Below are 24,161 nucleotides of genomic sequence, written 5' to 3'. Positions count from 1 at the left end.
ACCTGTGGTTTGCAGGGAGGTGGTTTCCAGCATTTGCAGCTCTGTTGGATGGGGATTTAAGATTCATCCCTGCACCAGGTGATCTATACCCTCAATTCCCTAGCTTGTATCTCTTCGGGTACTGTGAGGTTCCTAGGGCTTCTGTCTCTAGATTTTTAAACATCTTGTCGAGTAGGACACATGCCCACCCTCACTGAGTTCTTACAGTCAGGGAGGAAAGAAGATCTTGCAGTCAGGTGACGGAAAAGACCTTGGATATCTCCTTGCAAAGGCTCAAATACATATTACTGTGGATTTCTTGTTGCTGTTGGCTCCCTGGCCCTGCTGGCAGCACAGACAGCCGTAATGCATGCGTTCCCTCCATCGTCTGGCGTAGCCAAGCCTGAGATAACAACAGTGAGAAGCCAAGTACCTGCTGCCGTATGAAGACAGGGCTGTTAGGTATTAGCTGTAAATCAAAGGCGAGACTTGGCCGTTGGGACAGACTTTGTCCCCAGCGAGTCTGTGGAATTTCTTCAGAGCCTGTTGAGATATCTGGAAAAAGGTCGTGGTGCTTAGGTAGGGGAGGAAGATTTTGCCATAGTGAGAGCAAAGAGGAACAAGGGATAGCTAATCCTTTATCCAAGCTTTTCCCAAAATACGGATTAGGCTTTAATTATCAGGGGCTGGTTCAGAGGCAAATTGCTAAAGCAGATGTTGAAGGGAAAATTTCAGTTTATTATGAGCACTGTTTGCCCTGGCCCCCTAATATCTGGTGCTTCAGCGCTCTGCGCCATGCCAAAGTGCTCGCTTCTGCTGGGGAATCAGATGAGGACGGGGAAGGAGGTGGGGTAATCAGAGCTCCAACCCCTCTGCTGAGTTTGGGGGTTTTTGGGGCTCAGCAAATCCCTAGGGGACTGAGCCATCACCAGGTTGTAAAACTATCCTCTTCAGGAGGGCTCGGTGCTGTTAATTATGTATTTGATAGGCTTAATTCTGAAGAAGGCAGATAACTGCCAGAATCCTCCTGTAAATCAGGCCCATTCTTTTGCACATCCTTCCTATTTCACTGGTGAATGTGACACTTGGCCGTGATGTCACGGCTGCAGATGAACCCCCTGGTTGCCGATGCAGGGAGGGGCAGCAGGAGCAGACTGTTGCCTCTCACCAGCTGGCTCCCCCCCTGCACATCAGCCCAACATGGAGAGGCAGCTGGTGGGACTCGGGAGGGCATTTATGCCCCGGGAGCTGCCAATCATTCTCACATGAAGATATTTTGGATATGTAGAGCACCTTATAAACCTGTGTTTATCTGCTTCCCTGCGGTAGAGGAGCGGTGAATAATATTGCCTCTTGCAGGTGGGAGTCTGGGGCGGGATGATGGACTGATTGACTCCAGTCCAATAGCTCAACTGCAAGGTCCCCCTTCCCTTCCGAGTTACTTACAGACCGTGTGATGTATTTCTGGGTTAGATTTTAGCTGCTCAGGATGCGAGAATTGCTGATCCTACTTCTGCCTCTTTAGATCACAGAATCACAGAACGGTAGGGGTTGGAAGGGACCTCTGTGGGTCATCTAGTCCAACCCCCCTGCCAAAGCAGGGTCACCTACAGCAGGCTGCACAGGGCCTCCTCCAGGCGGGTCTTGAATATCTCCAGAGAAGGAGACTCCACAACCTCCCTGGGCAACCTGTTCCAGTGCTCCGTCAGATGTTCCCTTTGCCTCTGGCTGATATCCCATCTGGTGTGGCAGCAGCGTTGCAAGTGGAGTGAATTCATGTCCTCACCTCCGCTTTCATTCTGGAAAGTCGTTAACGTGAAATTGCCAAGTAGAGAAGCTCCAGAGAGTTTAACGTGGCTACTTTATATTGCTGCTAGGAGTGTCTGGAATTGAAAATAAACCTGTGCTTGCAACTCCTGACCCTTTCATCATAAATCCAAACTTCCTTATGTGTTTTATTTTGCTGAAGAAGATGACTGTATTTCTGTCTTTACAAAGGCCTGTGTGCAGCTGAGAGCCGCAGCTGCACAAAAGCCGGGTGATGTTTATTTGTAGGGTTTCACTCGCTGGCATTTTTTTGCAGATGATCCCCAGAGGAAATAACCCAAATGTGTTAAATGAAAATAGTTTTCATGTGGCTTGCTGGCCTCGCTCCAATTCTTGGGGGACAGTTGTCCACACTGAAACCACAACTCTGCGATTGTTTCTCTGGCGCCCACGCAACACCATGTGAGTGAACATCATGGCCTTGTCTGCCCTCACATGCTGCTTTGCATGTCTCAGAGGCCAGGGTGTGCTGTGGTGGTCCTAGGTCTCATCTGAACTGTGTCATGTAAGACAAAGTGCTGAGCTCACTCTTCAACCTCACCCTGGTGCTTGGATCATAGATGGTTTGGGTTGGAAGGGACCTTTAAAGGCCACCTAATCCAAACCACCTGCAATAAGCAGGGGCATCTTCAACCAGGTCAGGTTGCTCAGAGCTCCGTCCAACCTGGCCTTGAATGTTTCCAGGGATGGGCCTTCTACCACCTCTCTGGGCAACCTGTGCCAGTGTTTCACCACCCTCACTCTAAAAAATTTCTTCCTTAGTTCTAATCTGAATCTATGCCCTTTTAATTTAAAACCATTACCCCTTGTCCTATCGCTATAGACCCTGCTAAAAAGTCTGTCCCCGTCTTTCTTCTAAGCCCTTCTTATAAGCATGTGTCCTTCAATAAATAATCTTAGGGAGATAAGATGAAAAAAAAGGGCTTACATTTAGATTCATGTCTGTAGGGGGAAAAAACATGATTCTAGCCCCTTTAAGTGTAGGTCTGAGCTCAGCTGGAGCTGGACCCAGTCTGATGGAGGAGGAACTAACCAGGGGCAAATGGATTAATTAAGTCTCAACAGGTTGGAGATGCGCTGCAGATCAGCCACAGGTTATTGTGTTTGATGCTGGGATCTCTGGGTCTATATCCTCTTAGGGTTTTGCAGGAAGATGAGAGCTTATTCTGGCTGTGTGAGCTCTGATATACATCTACAGCAATCACATACTCCAGCTGACACATCTTGGCTGTTGATAGAGTGGGTTACGGAGGGCTCAGTGCGGTATCCTTATAGCCAGGCAGACTCAGACTCCTCTGGGGAGCAAACCAAAGTAGCTGGTATCTCCCTGCAAAACAGCACAGACAGCTTCTGCCTGACATTCAAGGTCCTGGGTCATGCAGGAAGGCAGACCAGGGGATTGCATGGGTCCTTTCTGGTCTTCAGGTTCTTCAGCTGGAGTAGTTGGTCTTGGCTGTGTTGCAGGGAGTGGAAGGCTGTGTTGCACCAAGCAGGATGCCTTGGACTGTGCCAGCTCTGCTTGATTCCTATCGTTTCACTGCTTTTTCCTGTTGTTTGAGATGGAGTTTCATCCACTGGTAAGAATTCTGCTGGTCTTATTGATTTTTTTCATCCTCTTGGTGGTGAGGATTGCTGTTTCCCATTTCTTGTTTTCTTTTAAAACTGTGACAAAGCAGGACTTTCTTCCCTTGCCCCCCTTTCTGCCATTTGTAGAAGGTTTGGGCATTTTGTACTTTCAGTCTGAAAAGATTCTTCTCTCCGTCTGTCAGGCCAGCAGTCTGAGTGAGACACATACACAGCTTTATTATAGCTTTAAAACACAGATCATGTTAATTTGAGAGCTTGAGAGTTTTCGGTCAAACTGGGCCTGATTTCAAGACCTGGATTATTCTCAGATCCTGCATCCGTAGGATAATTCAGGTTGAAAGGGACCTCAACAGATCATACAGTCCAACCTCCTGTTCAAAGCGTGATACATCTTAATGTTAGGTGCTTAGGCTAAGTGAACCATCTGGAGTCCTTTTGCAATCAGCTGGCTCTATCGGAAGGTGATCCAGTTCATTACGAAGTTGATTGGTTGGCTTGTTCTCTGACATAGCTTCTTTTGTCCATTGATTATGGAGGTAGTTTGGATGACAATTGTAGGCCATTTACTAAGATTTCTCATGTCTAAAGCTAGGCGAGATGGATCCCACACCAGGTCATATGTCAAGTAGTGAACTGGTGAATAGAAGGCTTGTCACACTTCATCAGACCAACACACTGCTCCTCTTGTTAGCTCATCTCGGACAGTCAGTGTCTCACGTCTCGCAGAAAGATCTGGGTAGTGTCGCTGCTTCAAACACATTTGTACTTCTCGAGTAATCAGGCTGCAGTTTTTCCATCCTGACCTGTGTAGTGAAGCTGTACGTGTTCTCATTATCAACAGAAACATCCAGTTCTCATAAGTCATGCTGTCAGCGGGGGTGTCCTGCCTCTCTGAAATGTGGTCATCAGCTTGGTGGTACTAGACCTGAGCTGAATTTGGCCTTTGGATTTGGGATGCAGATTTGTTTTACACTTTGTGGTGGTGTTGCAGACCAGGAACATCCTGTCTCCTGCTCATGAAGGCTGTTGATCTGATCTGTAATTGCTCTTTGAGCTGGTGATTTAGCTCTGAAAGGGAAGTCCACAAACACTAATGACTCTTACAGGCCAGAGCTCAGGCTAGCTGTTCCTGACTAATGGCTGCTTGAATTCCTCATAGGTATTATGTGTTTATGAATACATTTAGGACACATTATTCTTCCATTCAGTAAAACCATCTGTAATTATTGCCTGTAATTGCTGGGTGAGGATGAAATGAGTCAGCTATCAGGCTTTTACTGCTCGTGAACTCATGCAAGGAGCAGCACGTATTGTAGCCATGCTTCCAGGAAGATGTGCGCTCAGACAAAGAAAATTGTCATGGTGTTTTCTACTGATATATGAAAACTAGGCAACCTTCCTATGTAATTATTTATTGCCTTTCTAGGCCTTAGTCCAGCAAAACATTTTAAGCAGATGCTTAACTTCAAATATGTGAGTGGTCCCAGTGAAGTTAATAAAGTGTAACTGCTTTGGCAATTGTGCATTGTGACATTAGGAGCTGCTGCTTTATTTGACTTATTCTGTGGAGATCTTCGTGCTGACAGCCTGTATTAGACTCACTTACTGTCCAGCTGGTGCCTTAAGGTAGAAGAGTTGTCTGTCCTGTTCTGCTGCTGCATTTCTGTTCACTTAACTTCAAGTTACAGCTGAACATGAAGAAGAACTTCTTCACTCTGAGGGTGACGGAGCACTGGATCAGGCTGCCCAGGGAGGTTGTGGAGTCTCCTTCTCTGGAGATATTCAAGACCCGCCTGGACAAGGTCCTGTGCAGCCTGCTGTAGGTGACCCTGCTTCGGCAGGGGGGTTGGACTAGATGATCCCCAGAGGTCCCTTCCAACCCCTAACATTCTGTGATTCTGTAACTCCTGGAAGCTCAAAGAAACATCCTCAGAGATAACTAGACACTATGTGCATGCATACACGAGGATCCCAGTGGAGCATTTGTCTGATGACAAGCCTGTTGAGTTCAAATGCAACAGGTATTAGAGCTTAGGCAGCAGCATTAATGAGCAGATCCTTTTCTCTGGTTGTTAAGAGTTTGGTGGGTATCTCCTACAAACACTGAAAATCTCCCATAACAGTTGTGAGACCTTCCCTCCTTTGCAAAGACTGCATAGAGTCACAGTACCCCAGTAAGATGGATAACTGAATGATCTCTATTTCATGGTGAAGAAATGGGGACCCAGGACTACGAAGTGCCCAGACTGAACAGTGTGAGAGAAGGACCCAGGATTACATGATTAAGCTGACCGCAGGAATGTGGAGTGTGTGCAGGCACTGTCTGTGGTGTTCAATCCTTAGCATGGTCCCTACTGCAGATGTGGGCTGGCCTCACCAGCTCTCTCCCAGACAACGCCTGGACATGCCTCGGGGAACTAGAACTTCCAAGATATAGCATGAGTGATGCTACAGGGTTTGGAGGTGGGAGGGGAGTGGTTATTTACGTTTCATGGATGTGAGCTTTACTATTGGGTCTCAGGGTCAGAGGGCAGGCCAGGATCTATTTTACTTGCCAGTGCAGATTTAGCTCAGCAGTTTAGAATCAGTGGTTCTGATTCTGGATCCTATGGGAAAGATGTGCATACTTTTTCTGACAGAAACAGATACGTTTAAGACATTTTTGGCAGACTTTGTCTTCAATTGCTAGGTCTTGACTGGTAAAACTGACTGGTAAAGCAGTAGGAAAAAACTCAGCGTAATGTATCCTGCTGGGCTGTCATTCAAGAGAAGCAAGTTTCCAGTTCTCCTTCTGTCTGTAACTCATCATGCAACTTTGGATAAATTTTTTCCACCTCTGTATTTCTCCAGTCCTGCCTTTGTCATTGATTTGTCAGCCTGCATAAATTATAGGCGTGTTACACAATGGTGTCCCTGATTGGATACTTCCCAAATGGCTAAAGAATCGGTGGCTTCATTTCTTCACACCCTCTTTCTTTTTCTTTATAGCTGTTAACAATTGATGATAATTTCTGTGGCCTGGATATGAATGCCCCCTTGGGAGTATCATCCATGGTGCGAGGGCTCCCCATTTTCACCGAGGATGGAGACAGAATGACATCTGTGATTGCCTACGTCTACAAGAACCACTCCCTGGCTTTTGTGGGCACCAAGAGTGGGAAGCTCAAGAAGGTAAGACATAACATGCTCCTCTAACTCAGATTTTCACGTTCTTATGGAGATATGCAAGGTTGTATTGAGTGTGAGCGCAGTCCTGCTTCTAAGGTGCATCACCTATTTTAAGGATAGAAAAGTTTCAGTTGTGTTTCACTGTGTTTCACCCTGGAGGGACAGAGCTGATGTAAGAAAGGAGAAAATTCTTCTTCCAAATTGTTGTTCATCAGCAAATGAATGTTTCTGAAGTCAAACCACAGACCCAGCCACAGACGGGCTTGATATAGTTTACATCCAGCAGATTGTTTTGTGTTCAGACCATTTCTAATTAAGTAGTTGATCACAGGGTATCTGTGCATGCTGGTGAAAAACTGACTGCAGCTAAAGTTTGTTAAGAAAGAGGATTCATGCTCTGGAGATCTTTCTTCAGAGCAGTGTGACTGGACTGTGATTTCACCACGAGCCCAGCATGGGATTAGCGGTTGCTCTGTTTAGGTCAGGCTGGATGCTTTGTACTGAAGGAAGAGCGTTTTCATCAAAAGAAAGCCGTGTCTTGAACGATAATGAGCATTATGTTTATGGTTGACGCCACATAAACCCAAATATGATAAAGAGTGTATTTATGATCCTCGCTGTGCATTCTCTCTAAAAATATGCCTGTTGCACGGCTGTAGCTCTGTAGTTTGCCATGTAAGGCAAGAGTAGGAGAGGCTTGAGCAGTGGAAGCTGGGAATCATCTACCTGGCGTTTTCTCAAGGCAACAAGAGGTAGTAAAGGTGATCTTCTCATGGTGATGAAGGGCATTGCATCCGTTTCCACTGCTCTGTTCCAAACTGGCAATGTTTGTCTGAACGTTCAGCCCAGGAGTGTTGCAAAATGTTGTATGTGTGAGGAGATTGTGGTTTTGTCATATGATAGAGATGGGTGAGAATCTGGGAAAGGAGGTTGGGCAGAGCCTTGGGGCTTGGGTTGGAAGTTGATTTCTCTTTGAATTCCTTCTGCAAATAATCACTTCCAAGTTGGGGACAGGAAGGTCCTATGAAAAGGTGGCCCACTGTGAAGGAAGGACAGAGCAGAAGGGGGAGGGAGGGGAGTCATTTGATCTCAGATGCTTAAGGAAGGTCTGAAATCTCTGGGTTTGTTCCTTTGCCTGTTTTTTGGCTTCAAAAGAAAATCAGGGTTGTAAATTCAGGTGGCATTGCCCTCGTGCTGAGGGAGGTCTGCAAGGGGAACAGGATCCTGCCCACTGGCACATATGTCTGGCTTTGCTCAGCAGAGGAAAGGCTGCTGATGTTTTTGAAAAGAGATTTTTTTATTTTTATTTTTTAACAGTCTATTCAGGCACGTGGCAAAGCAGCCAAATTGATTTTTAAACAGTCGTAATAAAAATAATCTCCTCCCCTGACTAATTAGCTTTTGCTTCCCTGTCATCTGTGATATCATAATAAACTGTTTAGTTCTCCAGTCAGTCTCTTGGGGAGGGGGGATATGGGGTAGCTGAGATCTGAATGGTAAATATCCAAAAGACCTAAGCAGTTAAGAATGACTGCTGCTTGCCTGTGCTTGCAAGCTTTTGGTTTTTCTTTTGGCTTCAGGAGAAGCAAACTCAGACAGAGTTTGCCTTTGCAGGTCACATAGCAGAATCCAAGATCTGATTCCTTTTAATAAGGGAAAATAGGAGTGAGAAAGCTTTAGTGCTTTGTGGAGTGTGGTTTAGAGCGGGGACAGCCTTTTAGGGTAAAGAATGAGAAGAGGGGAGCTGAACTGGCTGATGTAATTTGAGAAAGCTTCGTTTTATTCCCTTTTTCCCAATGTGCTGAATATTCTGCCCGCGGTAGTTGGTGCATGGGTTGGTGTGTCAGGGTAGAGCTGGCATCTCGGGCTGAGATCTTCCTTGGCTGAAGAAGTCTCCAACAGAGAGGCAGAATGCAAAGCAATTGGAGCTGCCCTGAACATGTGTGGTTGTTTTGGACCAGCTGATCCAGGCTCCCGGAATCCTTCATTTCTTGCAGGTTCAGTCCCGTTCTTGCTTTGACTTTGGCAATCGCTGACTGCCCTCCGCACACTGCTCTCCTCAGGGCTCCTGGGGGTACCTGAGCACGGGGCACCAGCCTGTTTTCACCTCTGGGTGCCACACAAGGCCAGTTTGGCACTCAGGATTTTCACTTGACACTCCTTGGCCCCTGCCAAAACTTCATGGGCCTTTTGAAGCTCTGTTTTCCATCTTGCCTCATCAATTCAATTCCTTTTGAATAGGAAGCAGGGGAAATACTGCGTTGATATTACAACTCCAGCGTAATCCATTATGTTAGCATGAAGTTTGATTTATGTTTTTAAAAAAAAAAGTCTATGGGTAAATTGGAGTAAGCTTTGTAGAATTAGATTAAACTCCATGTGCTAGGGGACAAAGCCCAGGAGCAGTCTTTTTTTATTTTTCTGCTTGCTGGGTCCCACCATGCCTGGTACGTACTCCTGGTGCAGTACAGCTACTCAGTCAAGCCACAGTGAAGTATTTTGGATAGCATAAAGAGAGGAGCTACTTCAAGATAGCAGGATCCACTCAGTTGTTGGAAGACTCGCTGTAAGTAACCACAAGATGGTTTTGGAGAAACTTTCCTTATTTTTCCTGCAGTTTCATTCTTTTCTTCTGTGTGTGTATTTTTATACGAAAGTGGCAGACTGTGTATCAGATTTTGATGTATGCAATCCGTGAATACTCTGCAAAATACCCACAGTCATAAAGCAATATCTGTTAGTTGATGTACAAATGTCACATATGTCAAAGGAATTTATCCAGTGGCACACAACTGAAGTAAAATATTGTGCTTTACAGGAACATATCATTAAAATGAAAACTAACAGCGTATCAGGAATCTGCCCGTGTAACCAAGACAACAAAGAGAGAAAGAAAAGGAAAAACCAAGATAGAGATAGGGTAAGGAAAGAGCGAGTGAAACAGAATGACAAGGTTGGCCCCAGCTATTTCACTGCCCCAGGCAAAATACATTCTGCAACCCTCGCTCATTCGCATAGCTCCATGTGCAGACCAACAGGAAGGCACTGAATAACGTGCTGTAGAAATACACCCTCCAATTCTGCTGGCTTGTCCACAGCACAGCCTGAAATGAAATTATAAAGAGGATAAAAATGCAAAACTATGGAAAAGGAAAATTTCCCCCGTCCGTGTCTCGTGTATAGAAACCAGCACCCATGGATTAAAGGCCTGGTGGGGACTGGTGGCGTCTTGGGGATGGATAAAGCTGCCCTAGGGATGAGTGGGTTGGGAGACAGCCTGGTTCAGTTCTTTGCTCTGCCAGAAACTCCTGGTGTGCCTCCATACCTCATTTTCCCTTCTGCAAAGGTCAGGAGATATTTTGCTTGTTCAAAGAAATGTTGGGGAAAATTAATGTGCCAAAGGCTGTGAGGTGTGATCATATCAAACAGCTAAGCTAGACAGGTCAGATGGGGTGGAAAACCAGCTCCTGACCACTTGTGGGCATTAAAGATCCTGCGGTACTTATTAATGAGAACTATTTCAACCTGAAGTGCTTTGGTCAGATCCGAGTATCTGTAATTACCTCCTGTGCTGGCTGGGCCGTGGTGTTCCCCACCCCAACGTGGTGCTTCTGTACCACAACGGTAAATGTTGCCGCCGCTTTAGTATACTCCAGGGTGCTGGTGGGCTTCGTTGGCAGAGTGAGCTCCTGTGTACGATGGGAAGTGCTTCGAACAAAACTCATAACTGAAAGTCAATTGGCAACCCTGCGAATTTTTGAGTGATTTTTTTTTTTCAAGAGATACGAGAGCCTCACATGAGTTTCACAAAAGTCTGTGTTCTTTTTCTGCAAACCATCAGGAATGGGAGTCATTCCTGGGTATGTGCTTCTTACAAACCACTTCACTGTAAAACAGCCATGTGCCAAAATCCACTGACTTTTATTTTTTTCCTTTGCTCACTCTCTCATTACACACTTAGATCTTCACTCCCGTGGCAGGAGAAAGCTAGAGGTGGACTCACAGCGATACTTTGCGCAGTTTTGTATGCTTATTTTGGATTTTTTTTCTAGTGGCTGGCCAAATTATGTGCCATTATATCTGTCATCACTAAGGGAGCACTGCAGTATTGAGTATGCCTTGTATTCCTTCCCTAGGCAGTTAATTTATGGGTCATTGCTTTTGTGCGGATATTCTCCAGTCAAAGAGACACAACTTAACTGCAATTATTCTGAGTATAGATGCAGGTGTAAGGGCAATTTGAGTTTACAAATGTCAACCTGGGAAGAGCCCTAGGAACTGCACTTCTAACAGAACAAAGCTCTTTGTCCATTTTGAAGCATTTATTTGGAAATGAAGTAGCAGTAATTTACATATACTTGAAACTTTCCCATAAGAATTTTTTTTTTATTCCATCAAAATATTTCATTCAAAGCCTTTTCTATGCTAAATTCTTTTCAGAGAAAGAAATTTGGCTTAAAAACCTATTCTTTCACTGTGTCCTGTATTTCATTTTTCATAAAATCCCATCAGTTTGAGGTATTTGAAGGCCTTTTTAGATTTGGACTGCCATTTGAGGTGAAGGTTTTCAATCAGATCAGACAGTTGAGAAATCTGGCCAGCACTTCCCACCAGGCATCACCTCTATTTAGTAAAAAATTCTCGGTATCGACCAGTTTCACGAACCACCCTCTGGATTACGCTGAACCCTCGAGACCCTGCTTTCTTTGGATCCAGAGACAAAACACCGTAGGGAGATTTTTAGATCTGAGAGCTCAGATCTGCAATTCTCATTTTGGTCCATCTCACCGCTGTGTTGGGGAAGGCTGCCTTTCTCGGATTGATAATTGGATTGGAAAGTACGTGCAAGTCTGAGCTGCTGCCGGTTTCTGGCCACGTAGCTGTGGTTATCCCATCCCATCAGCTGGCTGACAGCTCTCCTGGTTGGATGCTGGAGTGCTCTTTGCAGCCCACTTGCCTCGAAGAGGGAGTGGGAACCGCTGTCAGCTATTAAGGAGTCAGCCTGTGGCTTGGAGAAGATGCCCCTTTGTCTACGGTAGTGTCAGGACTGCTTCTGTAAGGTAACCCTGAAGGACACCCAAACCTGCAGCTACATTATCATCGCTGATTCCTACGATGGGTCCTGTTGCTGAAGTCATTGCCCCCTCACACGTGGGGCTAGACCGCTTCCCAGAGCAGGGTTCATCCTGTTGAGCAACAGAGAGCAGATGAATCCTGGTGGGACTGGGTGTTGGGTCCTTCCACACTGCCGGATTGCTCTCAAGTGCCACAAGTGGGCAACAGCGGAATTAAATGTAGTTTTTCATGCAGAACAGTTTGAGTAAGGTCAAAAGGTACAAAAGATGGGCAGAGACCCACAGGTGATAGAGCTCTGGGTGGGCTGGTGATACCATGACACACCCACATGGAAAGAAGTATCTACATCCTCTCCTTTGATACCTGACCTCCCATCCAAGGAGCTGGAGCTAATGAGAGACCGGGTTTGCCATGCACATGTTTGCAGTCTCGTGATAACTGCAAGAGGAGATCCTCACTGTTTCTCCAGGCGAGGGGGTTTCTGAATATGCACAAGACGAGAAACCCTGCTTGGTTTTGATATTCCCTGGAGGATATTCTGCTGCTGACAGCTCTGGTGTGAATGTCAGCAGGGAAACTCGGCTTCCTCCTCCTTCCCTCTGCTGCTTTGAAAGAGTCAGGGGTTTTTTAAATTTTATTTTTTTTCCCCAACTCTTTGGCAAGTGGACTTGACTGCTCTGAAAACATGTTGTAGAGGCTCTGGCTCCTGCTGGGAAGCTGGTTTCTGCAAGAGGGGCTTGTTCACCCTGGCCTCTTCTCACAGCTTCCTAAGTCAGCGGGAGTCCGAGTGCTTCACTCACTTGTGATGGAGCGATACCGCTTCCCATCTCTATTTGACAACTATGAAGGCTGCAGTTGGCTGTGTCCTACGTTGATATACGGTCCCTCTTTGAGAGGTCGTTGTCAGCTTAGATGTTTGAAAAGTAGTTCAATTTTTTGGCTGATTTTGGTAGCTATGATGTACTTGGCACTTGATGCTCATGTTGGGTGTACCAACAGGGTGTTGGGTGAAAGGGGTGGTGATGGGAATCTATGCAGACATTGGGCAGTGACACCTATTTGTACTGGGTCATGTAAAAGTCATTGGCTGGTGATACTGGAGTCCAACGTGACCTCAAAGTGCTGGGTGATCGGATACTGTCTCCACGGGTGAACTCAAAGATGCAGGACTTATGCATCCCAGTTGTAGGCTGCTGTGCTGTCTCTCTTCTGCTTCTCTGAAGCCTTGCAGGTGGGTGGGCATCTTTCTATTGTACTTCTGCTTTCACCAGCTGGAGGTTGAGTTAGGTGGAAAGCGTGTTGCCCTGTGCATCTGTTCATCCCGGAGCTGCAGTCAGCTGGGAGGATCTGGCAGAATAGCAGGGCTGCTGTCCAGAGGGACCTAGACAGGGTGGAACAACGGGGTTGACAGGAACTCATTTAAGAAAGAGAAGCGTGAGGTCCTGAACCCGGAAAGGAGCAACCTCTTGCAATGATTCAAGCTGAGGACTTCCTGGCTGGGGACCAGGTCTCCTGAAAAGGACCTGGGGATCCCGTTAGACATCAAGTTGTACCTGCAGCATCAGTGTGCCTGTGCAGCAAAAGAGGCCAACAACATCCTCAGCTATACAGATAGGGGCACTGCTAGCAGATTGAGGTGATCATCCTGAACTCAATTGCTAGACCATATCTAGATACTGTGCCCAGTTTTAGCCCCCTCAGTATGAAAAAGGTGTTAATCAACCAGAGCAAGTTCAGGAGAAAGTGAAGAGGTTGGCCAGGAGCTCGAGAACCTGCCCTGAGAGGAGAGGATGAGAGAAATGAGCCTGTTCAGGCTGGGAAAGAGAAAAGTTGCAGGGACTTAACAGCAGCATTTCCATGCCTATGAGGAGGTTATTGAGAAGATGGAGACAGGCTCTTCGCATTGGTGAGTGGTGGGAGGATGTGAGACAGCAGGCAGAAGTTGACATGAGAGCACTGCCAACTGGATATAAGGAAAAGCTTTTTCCCATGAGGACACACAGGCGTTGAAGCAGGTTGCTCATAGAGGTTGTACATTTTCCACCCTTGGAGACCTTCAAGGCCTGAATGGACAGAGCAACCTGGTCTGATCTCACAGCTGACCCTGCTTTGAACAGGAGGTTGGACTAGATATCTCCTGAGGTCCTTTCCAGCCTGGCTTACCCCGTGATCCATCAACTGCTGCAAAACCCCCGGCCCTAAACCATATCAGAGGGCCTGTGTCCAGACTCTGCTGCTGAACTGGTGCAGCTGAGACTGGTTTAAATTCTCATTAATTGCTCCCTCGCTGCAGGCGGGTGCTTTGCTTCTCACAACCCTCATTTCCATTGCTTTGGGGCTCCCAGCTACAGCTTGTTAGTGTAGCATGCTGCAATAAGTTGGTTGCTCATTGCAGCATCTAACTGCAGTAGGAGAACTTCATTTTTTTAGCTAGGAACATTGCTGTTCCCCACAAGGGTTAGAGCCTGCTTTTTGGCAAAGAGCAATTAATTTTCCGTGTCTTTCCCTGAAGTACCCCTCTCTGCTTTCTGACTACTCAGCAATCTCCGTGCTGGTGTGCAGGGTTCGGCTGAGCTGTGCTTTTGCTGGGTGCCTTGCATATATGCAAGATACTGGAGAGAGTCCAGCTGAGGGCTGCGAGGATGATGAGGGGACTGGAGCATTTCTCCTACGAGGAGAGGCTGAGGGAGCTGGGCTTGTTTAGCCTGGAGAAGAGAAGGCTGAGAGGGACCTCATAAATGCTTCTACGTATCTGAAGGGTGGGTGTCAGGAGGACGGGGCCAGACACTTTTTCAGTGGTGCCCAGCAACAGGACAAGGGACAACGGGCACAAATTGAAGCATAAGAAGTTCCAGCTGAACACAAGGAAGAAAGTCTTCCCTCTGAGGGTGACGGAGCACTGGAACAGGTTGCCCAGGGAGGTTGTGGAGTCTCCTTCTCTGGAGATACTCGAGATCCACCTGGATGCGGTCCTGTGCAGCCTGCTGTAGGTGACCCTGCTTCGGCAGGGGGGTTGGACTGGGTGACCCACAGAGGTCCCTTCCAACCCCGACCATTCCGTGATTCTGTGTGTGCTGCTCTTCTTTTGGAGGTTCTGGTTTAACAGTGCCTCAGAGTCTTGTCAGAGATGGGATCTTGTGACGGTGCGATGAGATTTGATAAAGACTGTCTAATCCCTCCGGATGCAATCTGTACTTCAAAGTCCAGAGGTGCTCGCTGGCTGCTGCCATGCATTCTGCCTCGGTGATGCTGTACCATGCTTTTTTATTCCCAACTCCAGGAGAAAGAGCGGGCTCCAGGGGACCCACTGCAGCAGGGAAGGCTGCAAGTTGTACCATCATCTCTTCAAACTCTCCCTTTGAGAAGGTGCAGCTTGAATTTGACAGGTTTCCAGTTGCAAAGCATCTGAGCTGGATTTCCTGGCAGTGGGCTGAGGATTCGCGCTGTGCAGGCAGGCAGATGTTCGTGAGAAAAGCAAACACAAAGGGACAGATAACCACGTCCTGCTGCAGGTTCCCTTGCTGCAGTCCATGGGTCCTGCAGCCTCCCAGGGAACAGTTTGCAGTGATGCTGGTTGTCACTTTGTCACCTGCCTTGTCACAGCAGATGATTTTCTGCACAGTGTCGATAGCTCTGTGCAAGACTTATTCAGGCTGCAGTCCCTGGCGTGGCTGTGCTGATGGTGGAAACTGCGCAGGGTTGGGATACAAGGAAAAGCAGAGATGTCCTCATCCCCCTTGGTCTATGTACTTCTGTTTGTCCCTCTGTTCTCTGAGAAGTGCTCTGGATGGGACATTAGCTGGTCAGCTTGAGTCTTCACCTGCCACTTCTGCGTTCCAGGGTGACAAAGAGAGGCTGTTTAACTCCCCATATGCTCCAGCTAATGCCCGGATGGACACCCAGCCAAAATGGCTCTTGTCATTCCTTCCTCCTCTCTCTCCCCTTCCCTTTTGGCTGGGATAATGACTTTTCAGGGAGCCCTTGAAGTGCCTCCTGCATTTGCCTTTGATTTGAATGCCTCTTGCCTGCTGACCCTTCTTACAGGGAAGTCGGCTTAAGAGCGGTTCTCCTAATTAGTTTTGCTTTAATTTAATCTTTTGAAATAATTTTATCAAAACGAGGAAACCTTCTACCCACTCCCTCATTTTATCGGCTTGTTTTCATGCATGGTCTCTGGATTTATTTCTCTGTTTCCCTTGTCTCTAGATAGGACATCATTTGCATATTTGATTAAGCTCCATATGTTATCAGGGAGCCAGTTGAAAGAACAGCAAGTCCCTGATAAGGCACCTTGCATCCGTCTCTTCCTTTCACCATCCTCCACTCTGTCCCCCTCATCATCCTGCCGCCATATCGGTGCCTAAAATCACCTCTGCAGTCTGCTTCACCTCCACCGTCTCCCGTCGGCCAGATGACCCATCTCTGGTTCAGCTGCAGATGCTTATTGATGTAGACATCACAATTTGACAGCTCCCATCTTAGGAAGGAAGCGGAAACGGTGCAGAGGATGGGAACTGGGAGCTGGTGGAGATGTAAACCATGACAATGAGGTCCATATTCAGTTCCCTGCTCTCTCTGAAGCTCTTCCCAGGATCCCATTGTGCCTATGGGGTATGTGTTGCGTGAAACCTGCTTGCTCCTGCTATTTACTCATTACGTTTTCCAAGGCTTTGTTGAGGATCTCAGCTGGACTAGTTGCTGCACGTGTTTAGAGAAGCTGTGGCTGCCCCCTCCCTGGAATTGTTCAAGGCCAGGTTGGATGGAGCTCTGAGCACCCTGGTCTAGTGGAAGATGTCCCTGCTCATGGCAGTAGGGATGGAACCAGATGATCTTTAAGGTCCCTTCCAACCCTTATCATTCTATGATTCTGTGATTCTGTGACTGACCCCTTTAGTTCATCTCCCACGTGCTAGGAATGACTGCTGTGCAGAGACAACAGAGGAGGGTCAGAATAGCGGGATACAGAATAGCCATGGACGAAGATCCGTATTTCTTGCCTGAAATTTGAAATGTATTTTAAAATCTGCATATCTCTGTGTGTGTGCATGCAAAAGATACTGCTTAAAAGTTTAAACCCATGTTTTTCAGGCTTTGTCCTCTGGCTACTGCTCTGTGAAAACAATCTGCCCTAAATAGTTTTCCCAGCCCACCTCTAGGAACCCTATAATTTAAAATACATTGTGGATACCCCTGAGGAAACTTAGGGAAATGCTCAGTGTAACTGTAATCCTCCTTCCCACCGCTGATGCTTAATCTGGGGGAAGCTTTGCTCAGTTTGTGACCCTTAGCTGGGCATTTCTGGGGGTGATCAGAGGCCCAGTTGCTGGTGTGGCGAAGGCAGGGTGGGTTCATAACAGCAAACAAAAGTAGCGTAATTAGCCGTGTTACTGGAGTTGGAGGAGGGACTGCGGCTTGCAGAAGGGGGCCTTGGTTATTCAAAAAGAGCCTTTCCCTCAATGGACATCTGAAGCAGAGGAATAAGAGGTTTGATTTATGAGCCAGCTCTTAATTATAAGGCAAAAAGGAATATGCCTCCCTTCATTAGGATGAGCAACTTTTGGCTTGAGCTGACTTGAAGAGCCGCTCTCTACCTCTCTGCTGCACACAGCCAGACTCCCCGGTGCATGGCAGCCCCTTGGCATCAGCGTGTGGGTGAGAACCCCTATTAGGGGGCTTTAAAGCCATCTGCACATCCGCCACTGACGAATGCTGCTGGTAGTGTTTGTGAAGCCAAGGAGAAGGAAAGCAGAAATAAAATCCCTCCCGTTCCTCTCCAATTTGATCTCCTTCCCCTCGTGCTTCTTTCATTTTGGTTTAACGACTTTGGCTGGCGATGCTTCATCATCCCTCTCTCATTTCATCTTGGTGGCAGCCTGGCTTGAGAGCAATCAAGCTTTGACGGATTGCTGGTTGTTACACTCGTGTGTGAAGCTTAGGTGGAAGCATGAGAGAGTTGTGCTGGTTTTTGTAGACCCCAACCCATATGGTGTCTGCAGGAGTGAAGATGTGAGTTGCTATGCAGGATTCAGGGATCTGTTCCTGCTTGGTCTGACACTTGTATTTTGGTCCCCTTCCTCCCCCCCACCCCATCAAAAGCTTTTCACCTCTCCTAAATGAAATAAAGTAGAAGAGCTGCAGATCCCCATCCCTTTCTGAAATTAAAAAAGCTGTCATTAGTGGGTGAGGGGTAGAAATACAGACTGAAGGCTAGACCAAGACAGTTAATCAAAGCTGTTGCTCCAGCAAAGTCCACCTGGGATGCTACGTCCAGGTTGACCAGAAAGCATCTTGCTAGCTGTGATAGCCGCTAACACTATGGATTTGACCGTAACCTGATAGTGTCAGATCTAGGTTCATATCAATAATGCCTTTTTCATGAACTTGACTCAGTCAGTGCTTGGCTTTCTTCATACTGGCCAGTGTTCTACCAGCTATGAACCCAAGGATGACCGTTCATACCCCAAATTTAAAAGGAGTTGAGTTGGAGTGGTATTTCAATGCAAGACCCCGAAAGGAAATAGATGTGCTATCTGGATTGGCATCCATACTTGACTAGAGGCAGCAGGACTTTGTTAGTGGCGATATCCCTTCCATGGGCCACATGCCATAGAAGATCACTCCTGGTAAGAGTTGTTTTTATACATCAGCAGCATTGCATCAAATATGTGCTAAGGCCTCCAAGCTGGGATCCCCCTTGGTGCAGTGAGCCTGGGAATGTGTGTTGGAAACAAGTTGAGCACTTCCAGGCACCAGTGGGAGATGGGTTGGGACCCTGGGGATGCCAAGAGAAGCAAAGTCTAGAGAGGAAAGTTGGGAGCCAGTCATCTGTGGGTTTCAGCTCTGGTTACAGTCTGTCGTGCTGAACATGTTCTGCTGGTGATTCACAGGGCTGGGTCACTCTGGATAACAAAACATTGAACTCCTAAGAGACTTTGGTGGGTTTTGGCAGCTTTGCTGATTGTTGTTTTTCTAGCTGATGCGGTACGCTGGCAAAGGACCCCGGCACACTGTTGTATCTATGGCATCCTGGAAATGCAAACCGCTGTCCCTACTGCCAGCCGTGCTGGTATCCCACCCTGCTGGGATGCTCATGGCTGTGGTCTGGAGTCATCTTTCCTTTTGACTTCTTGTAACTTTTTTTTTTTAACTGAGGCTGGCAATGAATTCCAGTGATGACAGGGAAAAGGTTATCACTAAGACCAGCAGAGACCTCATCATATTAATTTTTCAAAACTGTTCTGATGAACTCTAATTAAACATAGCAACCCGCACTGTGCAGTTCTCCCTGTGTTTGCCTCATTTGTCATATGGTTGATTAAGGCTGGGTTATCGGGGGTAGTTGATGACTTGTGATATCTGCTGGGGTGGATGTGGTTTCGCACACTGCAGGCACTTTGATCTTTTCCCCACTGCTTACAAGTTTCTGTGGGTTTCTCATGGATTTCGTGCACAATCAATTTATCTCCTTGGGGTCTAAGGGAACATATTGATGATAGAGCTAACCCAAGCGATAAGGACATGTTGTGCATGCTAATCCATTTCTCCTGCCCTTCAGACAGCATCTCTGTGTTGGTAAGCGATAGGACCTTGGCATCCTGTTAGGTTGGAGTATTTGTCTGTCTCTTACAACGAGAATAACTCATTCTGTTGTTTCCTTACAGGATGGAGAAAATTTTGCAAAATAGAATAAATTAAAAGAACCCAACCCAGACCTGCGCCAAATCAAAATCGATTGCTTCTCTGTCCTCCTTTTCAACAAAACAAACAAACCTCCAAGGCTCTGAAAGTTTTTTGGTCTATAAAATAACCACTTATGGTTATTTGACCTCTTCACCTCCCCTTTTCTCCCCCCCCCCTTTTTTTTTTTGTTTAATTAGCTCTCTGCTTACAGGCATTTCTACTGTGAGATGGAAAAGTCAAAATCTTTTGATGCTTTCACACCCCTTCTCCCCCTTGTGATGATGTAAATTAATTCCCCAAACCCCACCTAAATTCTGAATTTTTAGCTAATTCACTGTTTATGGAGAAAAAGAAAATGTTTCCAAATCTGTACCTTTCTGTTTTGCTTGCATGTCTGTCTTAGCATGCAATATACGGAGAGGTGCAAGATCTTATGAGGCTGCTGCATTTAGGCTCTTTATTAAACTTCTTGTGCTGGATTAGTGTTTTTGTCTGCTTGGAAGATGGAGAATTGAACTCACCTGGGAGTCCCAGTAGTGAAATAAATTATCATAATATAGTGGGAAAAGAAAGAATTTGAAGATGGTGAGTGGTGCAGGGCTACCCTGGTGTATTACATCTGTTCATTTAGAGGTGTAATGTGGCTTTGGGCTGCATGACTGAGATGTTCTTCTTTTGAGGGAAGAGGGCTGCTAGGGCTGGGGAGTGCTGGCAAATATAACACCTAAATGATCAAAGTCCTAAATGCATCCTGACACTAACTGTTAGTAACCAGAACAGCAAGCTAAAGCTGAGCATTTATTGTTAATTCAGGATTTTTAAGCCAGTCTCTCATTTTTAAGGGAATGTGACTTTTTTTGAGGACTGGTGGTGTTGCGAGGCAGTGATGGGGGGCAAGAGATTAAAAGACATGTTGCGATTAGTATTCCAGTGCTCTGCTTTTAAAAAATTGTTGGCAGAATGCATGCATGTGCAGATGCAGGACCGTTCCCCAAAGTGTTATATGCCCTACTGTGCCTAAAGGATTTGTCTTTAGGGGAACCTGCTGGGGGGTATCTGAGCTCTACCCACCCTGCAAAGCTCTGAGCAGTCCCAGGTTACGATGGGGCAATGATCAACAGGACCTGAATAACCACAAACTCATTATACCGTCGTCTGCCTGTGCTTAAGATATCAGCACGGATATTATGGGGTTATTTTTCCCCCTGGGTTTTCATCTAGGTCGTGCTTTGCAGCCCCCTGTCTGTCTCCTGCTCTGTGATGGAGCCCAGGCTACCGCTGTGCTGCTTCCTTCCCTGTTAAGGAAATCTCAGGCGCTTTCCTCTTAAAGCTCACACTGACATTGTCATGGAAGTGCTGCCCTTCTCCTCGCTGCAGAAGGCAAGCCCTACTAGGAAAGATGATATCACTGCCGCTAAATATACACCAGCTATCAGGCCCCTTGTCCGTGCCAGGGATGCTCTGGCAGACTCCGAAGTGACTTATTTTCTGTTTTGTCAGTTCTGTCGGTGGCAGGTGATTTCATTAACTACTCTTAAATTGCTTGCAGAGTCTAGCTAGTATTTGTTTGCTTTCATTCTCCTGATGGCAACACGTGCTGGCAGCCTCCTTGCAGTCCCCTCCTGCAAGATGCACAGATCAGCCTTGTCACAGAATCACAGAATGGTAGGAGTTGGAAGGGACCTCCGTGGGTCATCTAGTCCAACCCTCCTGCCGAAGCAGGGTCACCTACAGTACCTTGTTCAGGCGGGTCTTGAATATCTCCAGAGAAGCGGACTCCACCACCTCCCTGGGAAGCCTGCCCCAGTGCTCCGTCACCCTCAGAGGGAAGAAGTTCTTCCTCACGTTCAGACGGAACTTCCTGTGCTTCAGTTTGTGCCCATTGCCCATTGTCCTGTTGCCGGGCACTACTGAAAAGAGCTTGGCCCCATCCTCCTGACACCCACCCTGCAGATATTTAGAAGCATTTATTAGGTCCCCTCGCAGTCTTCTCTTCTTCAGGCTGAACAAGCCCAGCTCCCTCAGCCTCTCCTCGTAGGAGAGATGTTCCAGTCCCCTCACCATCCTCGTAGCCCTCCGCTGGACTCTCTCCAGTAGCTCTTCATCTTTCTTGAACTGGGGAGCCCAGAACTGGACACAGCACTGCAGATGGGGCCTCACCAGGGCAGTGAAGAGGGGAAGGAGAACCTCCCTCGACCTGCTGGCCACACTCTTCCTAATGCACCCCAGGATGCCATTGGCCTTCTTGGCAGCCAGGGCACACTGCTGGCTCATGGTTAACCTGTCGTCCCCCAGGACACCCAGGTCCCTCTCCACAGAGCTGCTCTCCAGCAGGTCCACCCCAAGCCTGTACTGGTGCCTGGGGTTGTTCCTCCCCAGGTGCAGGACCCTGCCCTTGCCCTTGTTGAACCTCATCAGGTTCCTCTCTGCCCAACATTCCAGCCTGTGCAGGTCACACTGAATGGCAGCACAGCCTTCCGGTGTATCTACCACACCTCCCAGTTTGGTCCCAAACCTGCTTCTGTACTTTTTAAATTATTATTTTTTTTTTTTTTATAGAGCAGCAAAGTTTGAATTTGGAGTCGAATTCCCAGAAAGCTGAGTTTCAGAGTTTCAGTCTAGTGTGCTCTGGTGGGATGTGGGGGCTCTCAGTTATGTCCCCTGTGTGCCACCGCCTCGCTGAGTGATCTTCGACTCATTTGTCCAATCTCTTTGTTTCTCATGCCGTAGAAGAAGGAGAGGGGAGTGGGAAGAGGATGTTTGGGAAGAGGGTGTTTGGGAAAGGACTGAGTTCCTCCTTGAAGACTGTCTGGACTGGGGACGGGGTCTCGGCAAGGTTTTCCCCATATATGCTCACTGGGATAGTCAGTGTATGTTGCTCCTGGATCTTCCTCACGTCTGCTGCATCTTACGGACGGTGTATGACAGCATTTCCTTTGCTGTCTTGTCAACTGGCCCCTTTCTTCCAATAGCTACCTTGCCTGACTGTCCTTTTAATTTACTCTTTGGGTTATTTCATTTTTCCCGCCTCCATCCCCTTTGTTCCTTACCCACCAGTAGCTTCCTTCAAGCCTCCACAATTTTCTTACCACTGGATGGATCTTTGGCCTTGTTCTTCTTCTGTGTCTATCTACGGTTTGATCTGAGCATCTGACTAAAACATAAGAAACCTGAGTGCAATTTCCTTCTCTGCTATCGACTTTTATGGACCTACCTTCTGGAGGGTGGGGATTCATCTCATTAAATGTAGATACCTCCATCCACAGCAGGTATTGTCAATTCCCTTTCCAGTCCAGTGAGAGAAATCAGACCTTTTAGGAGACACCTCATCCTGCAGGAGACTGAAATTGCCTATTTTAGGTCAGATGAATTGTGTCCTAAAAATGTCTCTTTCTCTCCATTATCAATAAAGGGAGGCGAGGGCAACTTATTTAGATGTGAACACCCCTTATGTCTCTGTTCCCTGTCTCTAAGTGACAGTAATGGTTCCTGCTTTGTCAGGGGTCTTGTGAACAATTAATGGTTGCGAGGTGCTCCAACATTATGATAATAGAAAAGCTCAGTGCAGGGTTATCTTCTGCACGATTTTCCTGCTGGAATTTGATTAAAATGCTCAGATGGGGTCATTTCTTTTGGTCCATCATACTGTCCTGTGTTTTTGTCCTTTTAATGCAGGTGACTTATCCAACCTCTTTCATGAAGCTCAGGTGCTCTTACTTGGCCAGGCAGTGGCCCATACACGTAACAGCTACAAAGAATATCTGGAAGATGGCTTGAGAAGGACACAGGGCTACAGCATCAACTCGTGGTTTAAGAGACAAGAGGGACTGCCAACAGACCCAGCACGTGTGCCCCTCTAAGTGATTGATTCTTTTTGATGTTGTTACAAATGGTTCCTAAACTGTTTAAAGTTTAGGAAAGAAACTTTAGGGTCATTGGAAAGGGAAAGGGAACCTGCAGAATTTATGGCATCTGCAGTGACCAGAGGCACTGCCAGCAAATTCAGAGAGTTACGAGTGGATGAGCAGGCTGGTCTCTCATCAGGATCGCACATCTCACAGTCGCAGTGATCCCGGGACTGACTCTGGTGTTATCCTGGTGAATTCTGCTGCTGCACATGGGCGGGGCATCACATAGCCGTGCACCAGCACCATGTGATGCTCTGGGTGATGGAGGACATTTCAGCAATGAATTTTGGAATGCCCAGCGTACTTCCATGTGATTTGGAGACTCACGTTAGTGGGATGGGATGGATTAAAGAAGAGAGGAAGTATTTAGGCACGCAAAGATGAAATCAAGATACTTTCAAAAGCACTTAGGTGTATGATTCCAGTTGCAGGAGGTCGTTATACCCAGGAACTTGCAATTAGAAGGGCACAAGTAACTGGAGCAGGTGGACACCCAAAGGGTAAAGTGTGGAAAGGAGCAGATTCCTGAGAAGGATCTGAATGAAGTGGAGCAGTTGGTTGATGGGAAAGGCCAGCTCACGTTGGGGCTGAAATGGAGAACAAGAGGGCACAAAGAGTAGTCAGAAAAAACTCGGTATGATGTAATGGCAGAGCAGGAACCCTTGGTCTATTCCTGGCTCTGTTGCTGATGGCAGCATGACCTCAGGCAAAACACTTCCCTCTACGTGCCTCCTACACTCTTCTCTACATAGCCTGCGAGTTCTTCAGGGAATGGACTGGCACTTGCAATGAGCATGTCCTGCCCCAAGCACAGTAGCACTTTGATTTCGTCTGGAGGCTTCACAGGCAGCTGAACCATTAGTTCAAAGCTGGGTGCTGTTGGGGTTCAGCTCCAAAATTTCCACGTGCAAGACTTCACTGCTGATGCGAGCGCTG

General features: G+C 47.1%; 1 protein-coding gene across 2 annotated transcripts in view; it reads left to right on the top strand.

Annotated features, from left to right (window-relative positions):
• PLXNA4 (plexin A4) overlaps positions 1-24,161 on the top strand; it is a 472,600-nt gene that overhangs the window by 43,666 nt on the left and 404,773 nt on the right. For both annotated transcript variants that reach the window (XM_075429543.1, XM_075429544.1), the window contains exon 3: positions 6,382-6,564. In XM_075429543.1, coding sequence (XP_075285658.1) covers positions 6,382-6,564 — 183 coding nt within the window. The remainder of the gene's footprint in view (positions 1-6,381; positions 6,565-24,161) is intronic.

Source organism: Opisthocomus hoazin, chromosome 8 (genome assembly GCF_030867145.1).
Source record: "Opisthocomus hoazin isolate bOpiHoa1 chromosome 8, bOpiHoa1.hap1, whole genome shotgun sequence".
Classification (NCBI taxonomy): Eukaryota; Metazoa; Chordata; class Aves; order Opisthocomiformes; family Opisthocomidae; genus Opisthocomus; species Opisthocomus hoazin.
The sequence above is the reverse complement of the archived record's forward strand: the minus strand, read 5'-3'. Positions and strand labels throughout refer to the sequence as shown.